The 19,753-nt window shown below is 34.3% G+C and overlaps 1 protein-coding gene across 3 annotated transcripts in view; it reads right to left on the bottom strand.

Annotated features, from left to right (window-relative positions):
• PALLD (palladin, cytoskeletal associated protein) overlaps positions 1 to 19,753 on the bottom strand; it is a 463,990-nt gene that overhangs the window by 244,720 nt on the left and 199,517 nt on the right. For all 3 annotated transcript variants that reach the window (XM_074272636.1, XM_074272637.1, XM_074272638.1), the window contains exons 4-7: positions 17,998 to 18,103; positions 13,885 to 13,959; positions 10,832 to 10,973; positions 10,203 to 10,226 (exon numbers count right to left, since the gene is read on the bottom strand). In XM_074272636.1, coding sequence (XP_074128737.1) covers positions 10,203 to 10,226; positions 10,832 to 10,973; positions 13,885 to 13,959; positions 17,998 to 18,103 — 347 coding nt within the window. The remainder of the gene's footprint in view (positions 1 to 10,202; positions 10,227 to 10,831; positions 10,974 to 13,884; positions 13,960 to 17,997; positions 18,104 to 19,753) is intronic.

Raw genomic sequence — 19,753 nt, 5'->3', positions numbered from 1 at the left:
ATTAGAGTACCAGGTCTAAATTCATGAAAACTCAACTTCCTGAGTTCAAATCTGGCCTCAGACAGTAGCTGTGTGACACTGGGCAAGTCACTTAATCCTATCTGCCTCAGCTTCCACATCTGTAAAATGAGCTGGAGGAAATAACAAACCACTCCTGTATTTTTGCCAAGAAAACTCCAAATGGGTAATGAATAGTCAGACATGACTGAAAAATCACAAAGGGCTTAATTATTTGGGCTGAAAAACTGACTCCCATAAAAGCAGTCATTTTAAATAGTTGTGAAAATATCAATAGTGTCCAACACATCTTACAATTTTGGGGTATAGTTATAATGGGGATCTTGTTTGTTTTTTCTTTCTGGCATTTTCTGATTCTTTTCAATTATCTACTAGATATTTAATTCCAGAAGGTCTGGGAAGGTAGTTCTGAAATGTTTTTTCAAGGTTAGCACATAAATTAAGACTTTATAGAATGAAAGCAAAAATCACTTTATTTACTTTCTCTTGAAAATCTGAGGAATGTGAATACCATATAGCTTGCTGGGTCTCTCAGTTACTAAGAGAATTTTTATCAGGGTCAATATAATCATGGGCAAATCATTTATCCTCCCAGTGTCTCAAGCAATTTTCTTGGATGAGGAGTTACAAAAAATTCAATCTGAATCATTAAAGGGAATTTCCACAAAAGGACTAAAATCTATCCCCTTAAATAACTGAGATGTTTTAGTATTCTCCTCAAAACTACAAATGAAAGATTTCTCATTCTAACTCATGATTTCATAGTGAAAGTCCAGGGATTTCACTGACAAACACAGTGATTGACTAGTCCAGGACTGCATTGTTACTAAGCTAAGGCAAGACTAGAATCCAGGTTTTCCTTACTACACTAGTACTACTATCCCATTCTATCCTATTGTCTCAATTCTTAAAGCCCTGTTACCTCTTAGAATTAGAACTTTCTTTCTTTTTTTTCCCCCCCTGAGGCTGGGGTTAAGTGACTTGCCCAGGGTCACACAGCTAGGAAATGTTAAGTGTCTGAGATCAGATTTGAACTCAGGTCCTCCTGAATTCAAGGCTGGTGCTCTATCCACTGCGCCACCTAGCTGCCCCAGAATTAGAACTTTTTCTTTCCCAACAAGGTATCAGGAAAACAGACTGCTGGGTTCAGTGCAACAGGATAAACTTCAATGTTGTGAACACAGCATAAAAGGAGAAGCTAAAATTATATTTTTAGGCTAAAAATAAAATCAGATAAACAAGTTATAGGATGGGGGAGACCTAGCTTAGCAGCAGTTCAAGTGAAAAAGATGAAGGCTTTACTGGACCACAGTAATCACCCATGTGAATGATACAGATGCTAAAAAGGGAATGTGATCTTAAAGTACATTTAGTATGGGAACATGTGAAGTTAGTTACCTGATTTGGAAAATTGTGTTCCGTTCTAAATATAACATTTTAATAAGACTTACAAAAATGAACTTTGAAAATCATCTTTATATGTAATTGGAAAAATAAAATGCTACTGAGGGAAAAAAAAAAAACCACCCTAATCTATCCCAGGAAAACATGGTCTTTCCCCCTTCCCCAACTCTAATAGTATTTGTTACTCATATCACTAAGCTTAGCACTTTATTTTATTGGCTATGTGATTCTATTTTTAACATTATCAGAGTCAAAGAATCAAATATCTGGTAAAAGAGGCATCTGGAGATAGCAGCAAAGAGTTATAAGGTGAGAAGATCCAATTAGATAAACAAAATGTTTTGTGGAAAATAACTCAAAGGAGGAGAGGGGACATATGGGAATTGTCTAAAGGAATTTATCTAAATGGACAAGGAACTCATGAAACAAGATTGTTTTTAAAAATAAATGTACAGAAAAGAAAAAAATTAAGAATAATGAAAAGCTACAATATATTCAGAAAAGGGCTGCTATCATCGCAAGAGGACCTAAAATTTTGTCAAAGAAGGAAAAATTGAAGGAAAGACGCAAAAAAACTCCTAGAATTTATATAATACTTTAAAGGTTGTGAAATGATGCACAAATATCATCTTGTTAGCCTTACAATAACACTTGGTTAAATGACTCTATCCACTTTGCTACCTAGCTCCGTCTGCAAATAGAGTGTCCAAAAGTCATTATGTAGTTTTAAGTTATAATAACCAAATACTTAAATAATAGCTTTAATAACTTATAGCCACAAAAGACTTTTCAGACATCCTGTCTTGTTTTTTTTTTATCAGAAGTATCAACTAGAACAGTGGTTTTTAAATTGGGGTGCACATACAGATTCCAGAAGGGTCTATGAACTTGCATAACAAAAATCTTTAAATCTTCATTTTCATCAAATTTATCAGTTTCTTCAATTGTGACATTAAAAAAAAAATCCACTATTATTCTGAGAGGAAGTCTATATATTTTACCAGACTTGCAAAGATATTCCTATGTAACAAGGGTTAAGAGGCCCTGGTTTAGATTTTCTAATTCAAAATCTATGATCTTTCCTTTAGAATTTTTAAGGGATAGTTTAAGCATATTCTTTGCAAATAAAGACTAACTTTTAAAAAAATAAGTTCACTCCAGTGATTCTTCTACAGATAGGTCCATTGAATAAAATCTATATAAAGACCAAAACCAAACCAAAACCAAATCTGTCTACTTAAAACAATACTAATAGCTCTCCTTTCTTGTGCAATTTAAGATTTACAACATACTTCCCTTATAATCAACCTCTAGAATAGGTACCTGTGAGCCTTTGGTATCTTGAGGCCTCCTATACCTTGGTGGGAACCATGATGGGTAGAGATTACTTTGAGAAGACAAAAATAAATGTTACTAAGGCAGCTTGAACATAATAAGGGTCTGGGCCAGGACTTTCTAACTCGAAGTCCAATGCACTTTCTTGTATAGCACATGAATTAAAAGACTATATGTAAAGCACTTTATACTTATAAGTGTTACTTTTTCTAGAACTTTTGACAATCCATTATTATTTTATGCTCCTTCCCACATTTGTCTTATTTCTTTCCATCTAGTTCCTTTCCACATGCCTCTCCAAAACCTATCCATACTTCTAAGTCAAATTATAATTAGAAAGTCTGTGCCATGAGTTAGAAATTTCAATTTTTAGTCTTGGGCCCATGCCCTTATTATTGGATACTGTACTAGTCATTTATCTTCTTTGAACCCCTTTCTTGTGTATAAAATGGACTAATTGATCTTTAAGGGTCTTTCTGCCTCTGATATCCTGCATGCTCAAGGAAATCCTTTCCAAATTATCTAGAGTAGCTTTGATCCCCATCTCTCTTGAACAATCTTGGCACTTATGTTATATATCAAATATACTTCACATTGCATCGATCACTTCCTATCTTTGTTATATAGGATTATTGATTTAGAGTTCAAATACCATCAAATCTAATCTCACATTTGATATTTAAAAAACCTTTTTTTTAAAGTTTAAAAAACTGAGGGTCAAGAGGCTAAATAATATGCCTAAAGTTACATAGCCTGTAAGTGGCAGAGATGGGATTTTCTAGCTTCAGAACCCTGTGCCCCTAGGCATGTCACTTAACCCTATTTGTCTCAGTTTCCTCAACCAGAAAAGGAGATTACATATCATTCCATTATCTCTGCCAAGGGAACTCCAAAATGGGGCCATGAAGAGTCAGACACAACTGAAATGATTAAACAACTTCCATTTAATATTTATTTTTTGATCATTACATCCCCTTTCCATCTCTTTTGCTAAATCTGGGATTCAGTCTCTGCTTTGAGTTGCTAATCTATACTATCAATGCAATAATAAAAGCAGGTCACATTTTAATGAGCTTTTGAAATTTCCAAAGGAAGGATATTAATGTCTTTTTTATTTTATGTTTTTGGTTGACAGAGTAGGGAAAAAAAAAGATTTGATTATGTATTAGATGATATCTTCATTTGTACAGGATGTTGAGGGTATTTCTTAAATATAAATGCATATTAATATCTGGGTTATTCTGAAGATCATATGCAACATTTTACATCTCATAATGTGTATCGACATCCTTTTGTTTAAAATTTTTCCTTGTCATCGATTTTCTTTTTACAATTCAGTTTCAACTTTATCTTGTGTGTCTATGTGGCAATTGAGGTTAAGTGACTTGTCCAGGGTCACACAGCTATTGAGTGCTAAGTGTTTAAGGCTGAATTTGAATCTAAATCCAGAGTAAATATCTTTTTCAGTGTATGACATTGTCCTATGAATCTAAGATACTACACTAGGTTACATCAGGGTGTCCAGTGATCTTTCCCTTTTCACAATACAAACTCGATGCAATGATGCTTGCTCAGTATAATCTGCCCATTGCAGTTCGATTATTTTATGCTTTGCAGTTGCAAACCTTGAGTCTACTCAGCAAAGTCCAAGGCAAGCTGAACTGGTCTCTAGAGAGCTGCTCTGGAAGCAGGAGACATTATGCTTGCATATGTATGATTCCCTGGCCAGCTAAGAAAAGTTATTTTTGACATTTTTCTTCTTCCATGCTCTTAGACAATGGTGATGTAGTAACTCAATACAGTTTGTGGCTGTATCCAGACAGCTGAGTAATAGTCAAGGCATCAACAGCTGGCAAGTGAGACACTTGCCTTCTTCCTCCCCTAAGCAGACTGTTCTTTGAAGGATTCAATCAGTATGAAGTCAGAATGTCAAGGCAGCAGTACAGATCAGGTAATCTGACAAACGGATGTTGGACTCAAATAAACTGACTAGCTATTAATTCACAAAACAGTTGGAAAGATTTGTGATGCAAGCTGACTTCCGTCTAGACAGAGAAGGGAGTGTAAAACCCATCAGACAGATATAATATAGCAATGACAAGAAAAACCTGTTTCTACATCATATCAAAGCTTCATGAGCTCATGGGGAGAAACTTGGTTGTTGTTTTCCTTCACCCACATTTGTTCTATAGAAGCTGCATCATGGTACTAGTGAATTCCAGTCAAAGGATAATTAGAATATCTAGAATTTTATATTAACGAATATTATTAGCGAATTAAAGTGGAAAGTTGAAGGGAGGGAGATAGGGAGATGGAGGTTAGAAAGGAAAGGAGAGGGAGAGGAAGAGGGAAAGGAAGAAAGGAGGAGGAGAGAGAGAGAAAGAGAATGATAGAGAAAGAGACACGCAGAGGCAGAGGCAGAGACAGAGAGACAGAGAAAGAATATAAAGAAAAGAAGAAACAGCACATTCCTAATGGCGAATCTTTTATGAAATTCTTGAAATGGTCTACATTTTAGTTTTTTGAAAACAACATTGGGCCAGGCCTTCCTAATTTGTCACCTGCCATTCCACTCTGTTTTTTTTTTTTTTCTCCATGAAGCTAGGATATAACTTAGAAGGAATCCCATTTTTAGAAATATATTAATTGTTTACATTTAGACAATATTATATTCCCTAAAACATGGAATACCTCACTGGATATATTTATCAGATGATTTAAATAAAGGTAACACATTAACATCTTTTTTATTTTGTGTTTTTGGTTGACAGGACAGAAAAAGGAAATATTTGATTATGCATTTAAAAAGATATCTTAAATTATACAGCTTTCTGGTATATTAAATATAAATGAGCATTAATATCTGGGTTATTCTGAAGATCATATGCAACATTTTACATAGGTCAAAATGTATATCAATATCCTTTTGTTTAAATTGTTTTTTTCTTCTCATGGATCTTCTTTTTACATGGTCTCTCTATCATTAGAATATAAACTCCTTAAATTGGGCAAGGACTATTTCATTTTTGTCTTTATATTTTCAATGCCTGTTCTAGTGCCCTGGAATACAGTTGGCATTTAATAAATGTTTGCCAATTGATTAATATAGCATACTTATAATTAAATGTAATATTATGCTACCTCATTTTTAAAAGCACCTTTAAAACATTAATTCACTAGAAAACAGGAAGTACAAATTCAGAAAAGTATGCAAGAAATTACATATAGGTAATAACCAAAGTCAGAGTGAGGAATTTTGTACCTAAATCCCTATTGATTCTAAATTATATTTATTGTGCATAAAATGCCCTAAATAGTTCTAGCACCAAATATTGCTCATTCACAGAGCTTAGTATTACTATGACTTAAATGGAGAATTGTTTAAAGACATTTCTGAAATGTTTTCATACCAAATAGAATAAAAACTTTAAGTAAGAAAGAAAAAGGTATGGGGAAGGAGATAAAGAATTAAATAAGCCAATCCAAATAAGCAAATATTTATCCTGCACCTATTTAAATAAAAGACTGGGGCAGTTTTTACTTTGTTGACTGGAAATTCAAAGATAGATATAACATGGATCTTAGTAAGGTCAATAAAAGAGTTTAAAGTCAAAGAGAGAGAAAGCAAAATATAAATCACTGGGACATAAGGAAGAAAGGGATAGGTTTAAGAGAAAAGCCCAGATAAAGAAAACTTAGAGCCAGAAAAGGTCATTTCCAGTTGAGGCAGGAATAGGGGTAAGAAAGGTAAGCAAGAATTAGGTGGAAGAGATGGCAGAAGAGTTGGGCCTTTCAGAAAAAGTAGATTGGGGTGGGGAGAGAAATTGTTTCTAGATATGAAAACATAAGTAAAGGTTCTAAGACAGGAAACAATGGCATGAGGATGGTGGATGAAAAATAATCCAGTTTAGTTGTAGTGTATAATCTGGTTAGTAGAATGGAGGGAGATGCATATGGAGAATTAGATTCTCTAAATTCTGGGGAATCTTAAATACTAGAATAAGCAATTCATTCTGTTTTTATTAGGCAATGGGAAACAATAAAAATCTTGGGGTAGAGGAATCATGTGATCAGTTGTACATTAAGAAGATTTTTCAATCAATGGGATGAAAGATAGAAGGAAGAAAAAGGGAGATTATTCATAGAACCATTAGTTAGCAAGTTATTCAGAAATCAAGGGCTTGGGTTAATGTGATGGAAAAAAAGGAACAGAATGAAAGAGAGACATGATAAAATACTTTATAAATTACTCAAAAAGCTATTGCTTGGAAGCCTTTATGATGCCTTTTCCTACGTGATTATCTTATTTAATGCTGAAAACAGTTCCTTAGATGGAAGCAGTTTCTGAAAGACAGGATATTGATATCGTCTGTGTTGTTTGGGGCTGATACATATCAAGAGAGTCACTTTCAAAACTCCATGCCAGAAGCTTCAGGAAGCCTTTGCTGAATGAATAATCAAGGCTGTGAACATGAGCAGGTGTCACTTTTGGTGTGAAACTCTTTCTTCAAATTGCCATACAGTCTTAGAGATGACAGAGCTTTCTGGGGCTTTCTAGCTGACTCTGTACCTCTATGGAAAACTCATTGTCTAACATTCCTGACAAAGGTCTGCTTAAAAACCTTCTGTCAACCCCGCCTCCCCATTACTTCTACTCCTCTCTCTTTTGAGATAGCTCTAATAGATAGGAAGTTTTTCCTTTTCTAGACCCAAAATTTGGTTTCCTGCAATGTCTCCCTCAATGTTTCTAGTTCCAAGGTATCATGGGCCAAGTATAATAAATCTAATCCCTCTTCCACTAATCAAAAACTTAAAAACAGTTACCATGTTCCCTTTAATTCTTCTCTTTTTTAGGCTAAATGTTTTCAATTCTTTTAGTTGCTCCTCATATATAATAATGCTTTTGAATCCATCCATTATCCTGGTTGTCCTCCTTTGCATGATCTTTAGCTTATCAATGACCTTCTTAAAATGTGGCAACCAGGCCCATCCACAACACTCCAGATGGAGCCTGACTTTGGTATCAGAACCATAATTTTCTTCATTCTGCACACCATACTTTTGCTGATGCAACCTAAGAATGGATTAGCTTTTTTGACTGCCAAATTTTCAGTCTCATTCCTGACTCACACCGAACTTCCAGTCCACTAAAATTGCCATTTCTTTTTGACATGAATTTTCATCTAGTCATGCTTTTCCCAACTTATACATCTACATTCATTATTTGAATTTATGTGTACAATCATCTTTATCCACATTAACATCATTTCACTGGACACAATCCATCATTTTAACCTGTCAATATTTTTAATTCAATTCTGTAATCTGATATATTATGTCTACTGCTCTATTTGGCATCAGCTGCAAGTCTGAAAAACCTATACCATTTATATCTTAATCCAAGTCACTGATTAAAATGTTGAAAAGAAAGGAATTAATCACATTTGGATGTCAGCTGATTGCAAGTGGAGATTGTTTGGTTGTATGTATTTGTATTACCAAGGCCTACCACAGTGCTTGGCACACAGTAGGCACTTAATAAAGACTTGTTGATTAGAAGGACACAGCATTATGTCACTCCACTAAAACCTCACAAATCCCTATGATTCTTTGGGTCTAATTGTTCAATCAGTCCCAGATTTGTACAAATGTATTATTACATAACCAGCATTATTCCTTATGGTCAGGGCATTTTGCTCTTCTCTCCTAAATCTGCTATTTTTACCTAGTTTTCAAATTGTTTTAAATGTCAAAACAATAACATGTATTGAAACCAAGATTTGAATTTTAAATGAGTAATTTGAGTTTGCCAATTGATTGTTGCTTTACAATTTTTGAGCCAAGTTAACACATCATCAACAAGTGTTCCCAGAACACCTACAAAGCAGAGATGGCTACAAAAGATAATAATTTTATGCAAAAAGTAAACATATGGCTCTGTTAAGAATCTAAAAAAAACCATATCAAGAGTTTGCTTAATTAGTTCCAGTAGCAGTTCTCTCAGGCAAACATTTTTAGGTTATTTTTTTCATATATAGACAACCAAAGGATTTAAAATCCTGGCTAATTCTCTCTCCCTCCCCTTCCCCATTAAAGTAATCCCTTTGGGAGCAATGGGGGTATTTGGCTTCTACTCTGGAATTTATCAAACTTTAAGAGTTCATTTAAAAGCCATTACAAACTTTGTATAAAAGATGCCTATATGACTTCACTTCTTGTAGGATTTCCATATTAGCTCATGGATCATGGAATAGATTGTGCCCCAGTGGTTAGTTCCATATAGAAGAAACAGTGTTTTGCAATGCCACAATTTAAAGCTCTGTATATTTTATAATTTCATCAAGTAGCAGCAATATTTGATGTGGAGACTAACACAGAGTGGGAAGACATGCTCTAATTGGGTTTTAGGACAAGAAAATGGATCAATTTCAGCTTTTTCCTAAGGATCGTACTTAGCATGCATTAATGTTTATCTTCTGATCAGCAGTCAGTGATTTAAAAAAAAAAACAATGCTAAAAAATTAGTATTTCAGGCATCTCCTGTAACAATGCTTCTGAGCTGCCCTTGTCTATAATAAATCTTGAAGTTTGAGGAAGAGAACAGAGTCAAGACACAGCTGTGGAAAAGCAACAGTTTTTTCCCCTTTAAGCGTGCACACACACACACACACACACACACACACACACACACACACTTTGCTGGGTAGGGGGTAAAGTTAGGAAAGTGAAGATGGAAGACAACAAAGGCAAAAATGAAGTGTATTTGGGAACCACATGCTCTTGGAAACTTTAGAGAAAATCTTCCCCACTCTTTTTTGAGACATTTTTTTACCCTAGGGGATAATTATGTGATCTGTTGTGGGTTTAGCCATCGGATGCCTAAGCTTCTGAACTAAATGCTGTGGGAACAGATATCCTAGATCGCTAATGAATCCAATGACCTAAGGGTTCAAAGAGAATACTGGGGCAAGAAGGATTTTTCATAATTGTGGGATGGTAAGAGTTTATGGAAATATGTACTGAGAACACATAGACTGGGTATGACAGCTCTGCTTACATTGGAGAAACATAACTGGGATGGGAGACTAGTACTTAGTGGTTTGGGTTTATGTAATTGTGTAATAGAATTTTTGCACAGGAATTTTAGGAGGATTGTTTTTTGTCATTAGCTTATTAGCCTTTTAAATAGAAAAATTATTATTATTTTAATTTTTTCAACACTGAACTCTTCTGTCTTGTTCAAATGAGACTTAAATAAACACAACCAAAACCTAATAACACAGTTGATGTAAAATACAGTATACAAAACCCCATGATAACCAGATCGTCCTTTAAGGGGTTTCACATTACTCATGTGCAGCAGAAACATTGTTCTCTTTATGTCTTCAGGAAAGATACAAAGAACTATTGAATGTGGTAAGACAGTTAAGAAAATTCATTCTTACCAGGCTCAGCTGTGGATCGAGGTTCTGTTTGCCACATCCCGGAAAAAGTAAGAGAAGAAAGACTATTAGAATAGGTTACATTTATATAAAGCAACCCCATTTTTTGATGACTTTGACACTGACTCAAAATCTTTCATCTTCTTCTTCCTTCCTTCCTTCCTACTACCTCCTTCCTACCTCCTTCACCTTCCATCCTTCCTTCCTTCCTTCCTTCCTTCCTTCCTTCCTTCCTTCCTTCCTTCCTTCCTTCCTTCCTTCCTTCCTTCCTTCCTTCCTTCCTTCCTTCCTTCCTTCCTTCCTTCCTTCCTTCCCTTCCTCCTTCCTTCTTTCCTTCCATCACACCCATCTGTCTTTCTGTCTATCTATGTAGTTATCTATCATCTGAAAATTTCAAATATGTATTTGCTTTGCAATTAATATATCTTATGCACATGAATGGATACAAGGCACACATGCACACACAATGCACATATATACAGCAAATATTTCCTGGCACATAGTATATGCTTCATAAATGTTGGTTGATTCACACACATGCATATGGATCTTGCCCTTAAATTTTACTAGCTATGGTGACCTACATAAATCACTTAACTTTTCATGTGCTCCAATAGTTCCCTTTCACTTACTTTTTTGTAAGATTCGAAAGTCTGGAGAGTCCTGAATTTCAGTGCCTTCCCGAAACCATGTGACTTGCAATGGAGGTGCTCCTCTGACCCTGCACTCTAGGACAACCACTTGTCCCTCTGTGGCTGTTATGTTTTGTAGTTCCTATAAATTTTAAGCAAATGTTCCCAATCAAATTTTTGTCCTTTCCCCCCTCAATTAAACAGAATAAAAGAAGTAATTTTAATGCTTAGAGGAAAATGAAAAAAAAATTAGGTCATAAAATAATAACTGGTGAGTGAAGTGGAAATTAAATCAGCAAGATCATCAGGTTTTTCTAATCACCAGTTTAATTACATTGGCAAACTGTTTTTACTAATGGTTTTTGAATACTATAAAGCATGAAAAAATTGTATTTGTTCTGGCTTTATAATGTTCACTGCGTCTTGCAAAACACATTTATTAATTCAATCCTTATCTTTCCAATTATTTCTCTTTTATCCTATTGCTTCCCAAGTCACTTGGCAACTAGAATACAAATCTCTTTCTAGAATGAATGCATTCAGAATTAACATAGATTTCCATAAAAACAAAATATGAAGTTTTCACAATGGAGAAGTTGGTTTAGCTTTTGACAAGCACAATTCTTTTTCTTTTTCCTCTTTCATTCTTCCTTTTCTCCTCAGTATTCACTCCTCACCTTCTACTTCCAGACTTCTTGAGGAAGAGGGTGATTTAGTTTTGTTTTCCAGGTTTTAGTAAGGTAATAATAGTGCACTGAATTGTAGGATGACCATAAAGAAAACCGTACATAGATAAGAAAGAAAGTTAGTTCTGGAGGTATAATAGAAGAGCTAGGTCTTTTACATATGACATCAAAAATCCAAAGATATAAAAAAAAAGTACACCCTTTCCCTTTATGTATCTATCTCTAGGATTAACAAATAACTTAAAGAAAATCTGAAACTCTTAGTGCATTCATTGGGTTTTACTTAAACTCTTGGAAATGTAAAGGATTTTAGTTTCATTACTTAGGTTAGATGGCAGGATGTTATATCTGATAAAGGTTTCTGAAATATGAGGAATCACTAAGAAGCAATAATTTTTGGGAAAGGAGACTGTATTCACACCAAGTGGAAAACTTTGTATTAAGAGTTGCACTTGTTTCCAAGAAAGGAACCATTTGACAGATGGCCTCTCTGACTCTGTAAGCCCTCTAGGAGTAAGAACCTTTGAATAGGGTGTTCTGGAATCTTAAATTGGGAAAAAAAAAGATGTACATGTGGTGTTCGGGAAAGACTGATGCGATCTTTGGAGATATGGATCCATTTGTGAGACTTCTTATTCCCCATTTCTGGTAATTCACAAAAGTTCATTTGTATAAAGTTTCTATAACCTCTACCAGAGTTTTGCAACTTTGGAAACAGTAACAAAAGACTCAGGTTTGTTAGTGATGAAACTGTCAAATAACCTTGTAACAGCGTTGTCATTTCCAACTTTCAATACATACTCTTCCTTAAGACTTACAACAACTGATAGCATAGGCTTTGCCCAGAAATAAATACAGACAAGGGAAAAGAGACAGCCAATGATAGACATTCAGGAATCAAACTTGTGAGAGTTGCACTATTTTGTCACAAAGAGATATCATCTGGATTTTTTCCTCTCTTTTCTGTTGATTCTATAGTATAGGGCTAGTTCAGAAATACCAGCTCTAAAGTTTCAGCTTGGACTCACTGTTTTAAGTTTTTTAAGTTGACTGATTACATCTGCTGTCTTTCTGCTTCTCATCTCTCTACTTATGCTAAATGCATTCTATATTCTCTTATGAACAATCTCCCAATTTCATCCAATTTTATGTTTGAGGGACCAGGTCTCTAGAAGGCAGGCTTCATGGGATCATTTCAGGATAAGTGTTGCTTATGGGGCTCAGCATCAGTGTGTTAAATTGAAGGCAGCATCATGTGGTGGAGAGAATACTGCTGTCACTGGGATCCTAGCTCCTGGTTCATATCCCTATTCTTCTCATTGTTATCTTTTGTCCTTTATCATTTCTCATCTATAAGATGAAAGAGTCGAATGAGATGAACTTTACAAGCCTAGATCAATTTTAGATTTTATGTAGGTAGTAAATATTTTTTAACTTTTCAGTCTTTGAGGCACTGCATAATCCTTTGAGATAATTTAAAGAAAATATTCATTTTGCTTAGAAGATGCTTCAATAAAGAGGGCCAGTTTCCATAAGTAAGGGATGCATTCATGTCATATTCCAAGGCTTTGAGGCAGTCAAAACATTGGTTAACAACTGGACTCCTCAATAAGGGAAATGGTTTTTCTTTCTGGCACAAGCCATAGCCAAATGCATGAGGCTAGTTAGTAAACTTTGTAGCCCAGGAAGAATTTATTGCAGGACCAAGGGCCAATCTTACTGGATTGAGAAAGAATAACAGCCCTTTGGCAGACCAAGAGACCATAGAACTGACTCGGAATCAAATGGCATGCACAGTTTATTGATTGATCAGAAGTAGTTATTCTCTTCCTTGGGAACTGCTAAATCCTAAAGAATGATTATGTTCTGCCTTCTTAATATTGTTGAAAGATTGGGAGTCAGTTTCTTTAACCAATAGCCAATTCTCCAAATTCCTTTTGCATTTGTTGTCTGTGCCAAATAATTTGCCACACAATTCTCTGGGCAATGTCTTAGGAGAAATAGAATTTGAAGCTAGATTGGTTTGAATCTTCTCATCCAGTTCCTAATCCTTTGGTCTCCCATTGTTCTTCATATATATTTTTTTCTCCATGTGTTTTATTTTCCCCAAATTATATGGGAAATACTATCATAGCAGCTTATTATTCCTAATATTCTGATAGTATTTGAGAGAGGTTCTGTATACATAGTAGGTACCAATACTGGTTGATTTGGTTACAAAAGGATCATTAGCACATATATAAAGCAATGTCCTACTAAGATACTATAGAGCTTTTTATTTTGCTTCTAAAAGGCAGTACTATCCTATGTGCAATTCATTCTATGGACAAAAACAAACACATAGAATAAGCATAGCAGATTTCAAACCTTTGTAAAAATGGGTGGAGTGTAGGCAGAATTGGCTCCATCTAGTCGGTAGAGATATGAAGTGGGACTTTGGACCTGAAAATTCAAAATCATATTAATCACAATGTTAAATACAAATATGGTTGAAGATGGTCGGATTGGGGGAGAAGAAGATCAATGCTTTCATTAGGCAATCTAATCTTCTGAGAGAAATCTCTGCTATAGTCCCTGCTCCTGAGCTGTTCCAAGAATCTAGACCTAGTACCTTTTCTCTACTGGATGTCTATAGCATTCCAATAATTAAGATACTGTTTATAGCAAAATATTTCTCCTTGGGGGAATTGTGCTTTTAAAAAGTTATTTCTAAAAGGATTCACTGTCTGGGACCTTGCAAGAATTTTATTTTCACAGTTCTCAAATATATGACATTCTATATACATACATATATATATATATATAAAAGCATATATATATTCAAATATGGTCTGAAGCTAATTAATAAAAATTATTAAGTTCATTGTATTAGCATTAGAAAGGAGAGTTAATTTATATTTAATGATCTGAAATGTAATATTTTCTGTAATTGTTGGCAAGTGTTAGAGGCAGAAAATGGAAAGAAGGATTTTATTGTGATTGTTGCTCAAGAAAAGGAGGTGTCACAAGGTAATTCTGCAAGGAAAAATGGTGTGGTTTCTGAATTTGTTGAAAAGACCAAAAATTAGCATGTATTTTGCATTAGCCTCTCTCAGAATAATTTAGATTTGGAATCATCTGTGATCTTATGTATTTCTAAACTTGATGGTATGCATGTCAAGGAATCTTATAGGTGAAGCTGTGAGAGGCAAGACATTGAAAGGAAGAAAGTTTTAATGTAGGAGTCAGGGACAGCCCTGGGCTGGACTCCTACCTCAGACCCTGCAGAAAGTGTCTCAATAGTCTTAGTACAATTCCAAGTTATTAAAGCTTCCAATTGCACTAAGCTTTTGAGAAGGGAGAAAGGAAGGAAGGAGGAGAGGCAGGGTTGAAAAAAGAGAGAAAAATTAGGAAGGGAGCAGGAAAAGAAGAGAAGAAATTAGGAAAAGAAGGAACATAAAGGGAGGGATGAAGGAAGAAAAGAAGGGATGAAGAGAGGAAGGAAAGAAGAGAGGAAATGAGGAAAAGAGGGAAAATGAAGGGAGGGATGAAGGAAGAAAGAAAAAGAGGGATGAAGATAGGAAGGAAAGAAGAAAGGAAGGGACAAATGGAAGAAGGGAAGGAGGGATGAAAAGATGATTCAAGGAAGGTAGCAATGATTAGGGATGACTTTACAACTTAAATGGAATGAAGAGAGACCCTTTGTAAGAAAAGGCAGATCATTTTTTAAATACACACTTCCACATTTATCATACTGCACAAAAAAATTAGATCAAAAAGGAAAAAAATGAGAAAGAAAATAAAAGCAAGCAAACAACAAAAAGGTGAAAATACTATGTTGTGATCTACATTTCAATCCCCACAGTCCTCTCTCTGGGTGCAGATGGCTCTCTTCATTGGAAGTCCATTGGAACCTGAATCACCTCATTACTGAAAATACCCAAGTCCATCAGAATTGATCATCACTTAGTCTTATTGCATAATATTCTCTTAGTTCTACTCACTTCACTTAGCATCAGTTCATGTAAGTTTCTTCAGGTCTTTCTGAAATCATCCTGCTGATCGTTTCTTAAAGAACAATAATATTCCATTACATTCATGTACCATAACTTATTTAGCTATTCCCCAACTGATGGGCATTTACCCATTTTCCAGTTTTTTTCCACTACAAAAAGAGCTGCCATAAACCATTTTGCAATGTAGGTTATTTTCCTTTTTTTATTTTTGGATACAGACCCAATAGAGACACTGCTGGATCAAATAATGTACACAGTTTGAGAGCCCTTTGGACATTCCAAATTACTCTCCAGAAGGGTTAGATTAGTTTACAACACCAACAATATATTAGTATCCTAGTTTTTCCACATCCCCTCCAATATTTGTCATTACCTTTTCCTGTCATCTTAGCCAATCTGAGAGGTGTGTAGTGGTACCTTTAGAGTTGTCTCAATTTGCATTTCTCTGATCAACAGTATTTTAGAGCACTTTTTCATATTACTAGAAAAGGTTTTTAATTTCTTCATCTGAAAAATGTCTATTCATATTCTTTGAAAATTTACCAATTGGAGAATAGAGAATACAACCTTATAATTTTCTTCATACTTTATTTTATTTTACTATTATTATTTTTGCTGAGGTAATTGGGGTTAAGTGACTTGTCCAGGGTCACACAGCCAGGAAATGTTAAGTGTCTGAAGTCATATTTGAACTCAGGTCCTCCTGACTTCAGGACTGGTATTCTATCCACTGCGCCACCTAGCTGCCCCTTCTCTGTATATTTTAGAAGTGAGGCCTTTATCACAACTCTTAAATGTAAAATTTTCTCCATTTTTCTGTTTCTCTTCTAATCTTGTCTGTATTGGTTTTGTTTGTATAAAATTTTAAAAATTTAATATAATTAAAATTATCCATTTTCCATTTCATAATGTACTCTAGTGCTTTTTTTTGGTCACAAATCTCTTTCTTCTCCATAGATCTGAGAGATAAACTATCCTTTGTTATTCTAATTTGCTTATTGTATCACTCTTTGTGTCTAAATCATAAACTCATTTCAACCTTATCTTGGTATAGGGGTTAGGTGTTCAATGCCTAGTTTCTGCCATATTATTTTCCAATTTTCTAATCTAGGGATTTTTTGAAGAAAAGAGGTTGGAAAGGGCAAGGAGGATGGACAGTGAAAATGAGGGTGATGGAGTAGCATAGAGAAGAAGAGTGGTGGTGGGAGGGAGGAAAATCCAACAGTGGATGAAGTTGTGCTGGAGAGAAAGTAACCCTTAACTAGGTATGGTCAGGAAGGCAAGTCCCCAGGAAAGAAGGATCTGGATTAGGGTGGGGTAAAGGAACAATGTCATGATATATGAAGTAGGCTCATGGAAGACTAAAGTAACATATGAGAACAGTGATCTTTAAGAAGTACAAGGCCAGATGATTGCCCTGGGAAGAAAATATAATTTTTTTTCTGGAACATTGTACATAGTTACAGTAAGATTATGTGATGATCAATTATGACAATATAACTCTTCTCAGCAATATAGTGATCCAAGACAATTCTAATAGACTTGAGACTGAAAATGTCATTTGCATCCAAAGAGAGAACTACGGAGAGTGAATGTGGATTGAAGGATATTATTTTCATCTTTGTTTTTGTTTTTTTGCTTTTTGTTGTGATTTTTTTCCCTTTTTGTTCTGAATTTTCTTTCACAATATGACTGATATGGAAATATATTTTAAAATTATTGTAGATGTATAATCAATATTAGATTAGTTGTCATCTTAGGGAGGGGAGGGGGAAGGGAGAGAGGGAAAATATTCAGAACCCCAAATCTTACAAAAATGAATGTTGAAAACTATCTTTACATGTAATTGGAAAAAAATATTACTGAATATTAAAAATAAAAAAATCATTCTGGATATTAGGATTTAAACTCAAAATCCTTATGGTAAAAGTGTACAAGTTTATGCAAGAAGAAATTGTTGAATGCTAATTTTAATGCTCATCTAGCTCCTTGTGGAAGATAGGAAAAATGGTCATGTGTACTTATACTTTTGAAGTTCCTATTTGTAGAATTCAACTAAATGTTTTATGTGAACTTGTGTAATTGTTTAGGAGTGGATTCCAGTTTTTCCAGGTATCTGTTAGTTGGGAATAGTTGCTTAACAATAATAGAGAAATTATCTGATGGGTAACATGTGTAGGTATTAAATAGACTGAAAGCAAGGAACATTATTTTCCTTTTGCTTATTGTTGCTTTTCATTGTGCTAGGTATTTCACCTTTAGGGTATATTTGTTTTGCTTCAGTCTTATTTCCATTTAGACAGTAAGCAGGTTGAGTAAAGGCCTAGATTTGTAAATATGGTAATAGTTATTAAATCCCAGTACATTTAAAACAGAACATTAGAATGATCATTATGCTATATTAAGGGACTAGTTACAATTATACGTATATAAACAAAATAATAAATTATATTGTTGGTGGGCTGTGGTTACAGAATAGACATACCTGCTGAACAGGAACAGAGATGGGCTGAATCACAGCTGTAGTTACTCCAGTCTTGGGGGAAGATGATCCTATTGTTAAGGAAACGGAGGTTGTTTTCTTTTGGGCTCTGAAAAAATGGGAAAGCAAATTGTCAGTCATAGATTTTGCAAGGATTTTCTAACTTATTTTTATTGGTGATTTAATAGGATGAGCTTAAATGTGAATTTATGCATCAAAAATGAAGTATCTCAGCAATGAGAGTCTGCCAGTCAAATTTTAATAAAATATAATGAACTTTAAGTCAAATATCAATTCTTGGTACACAGTCTGAATGGATTATTATAGGCTTTTAATACAAGAGACATGGCAGAGAGATATAGGATACAGAAAACTCATTCTCATTCTCCAAAGAAGATTTATTTGATTTACAAATCCTTTCAGATAAGGAAACACCTGGCAGAATTCCAATCTCCATCAGTGAGCAAATGTTTGGATTCATTAGAGTATGGGTCTCAAAGTTTTAGTTTGTTCCTCTAAATCTTCCAACAGCTGTTCATTGTTCCAACTGCTAATTTTGGAAGATGACAGTATTTTGGAATCCTTATCATTTTTTTCCTCATAAAAGAATAACTCATATTTTTATAGGATTTAAAGTTTATAAAACACTTTATATAAGTTATTTTATTTGATCCTCACAAGTACCAGTGAGGTAAGCATTTCAGGTATATTATTCTAATCTGACAGATGAAGAAATTGAAACTCAGAGATGTTAAATGACTTGCCAAATATCCCACTGATAGGAAGTATCTGAGATAGGATTTGAAGATTAGTCTTCCTGGTTTCAGATCCAGCACTTTATATCATGTTGTCCCTTTTTATTAAAGCTAAGAAATGGATATATCGGTTGCTTCTTCAAGGTTTTATTTAAACAAACTCTGGATAATGTAATTATTTTTAAGCAGAACTTCTCCCCCCAATCCCCTGGGAAAAAAGATAGCTAGAGTCTATGAAAGCAATCTATATCTATTTATGTAATGCCATTTTTGAAATGGTTTTATTGGATAATACACTTGGTTAGGCTCTTCTAAAAATAAACTATTACCTCTTATCTGCTTGAAAACTCATTTCAGGTCCAATGACTATTTTTTTATCTATAATATATCTATCAATCAAGATGCATTAATCGAAGAACAAAAGATCAAGAATATAAAGGGAATCAAATGTGAAAGAAGGTAATATAACTAACATTTCATACTGTGTTATAAAATAGTTATCATGAAAACAATCTGGTACTGGCTAAGAAATAGACTCATGGATCAGTGAAATATATTAGATATAGGATATGTATTGGGAAATAACAAGTAATTTGTTGTTTGTTAAATGAAAATATCTAAGCTTTTGAGTCAAGAAATCACTATCTTACAAAAATAGCTGGGAAAACTGGAAAGGACTTTTGAAGAAACTAGGTATAGACACATTTTACACCATATATCAAAATAAAGCAAAATGAGCACATGATTTGGACATTAAGGGAGATACCATAGGCAAATTAGGGAAAAATGGAATAATGTACCTGTGAGATCTATAGCTAAGAAAATAATTTATGACCAAACAAGAGTCAGAGTACATTACAGGATCTAAAGTGGTTAATTTTGATTACATCAAATTTAACAAGTTTTTGCATAAACAAGACCGATAATGCCAAGATTCTAATTTTATTCTAGTTTATTTCTAAAACCAGAAAATTGGGAATTTTTTTACATTGTTTCTCAACTAA

The sequence above is a fragment of the Sminthopsis crassicaudata genome, chromosome 6, assembly GCF_048593235.1.
Source record: "Sminthopsis crassicaudata isolate SCR6 chromosome 6, ASM4859323v1, whole genome shotgun sequence".
NCBI classification, from domain to species: domain Eukaryota; kingdom Metazoa; phylum Chordata; class Mammalia; order Dasyuromorphia; family Dasyuridae; genus Sminthopsis; species Sminthopsis crassicaudata.
Note: the sequence above shows the minus strand (reverse complement) of the source record. Positions and strands in the feature narration are given on the sequence as shown.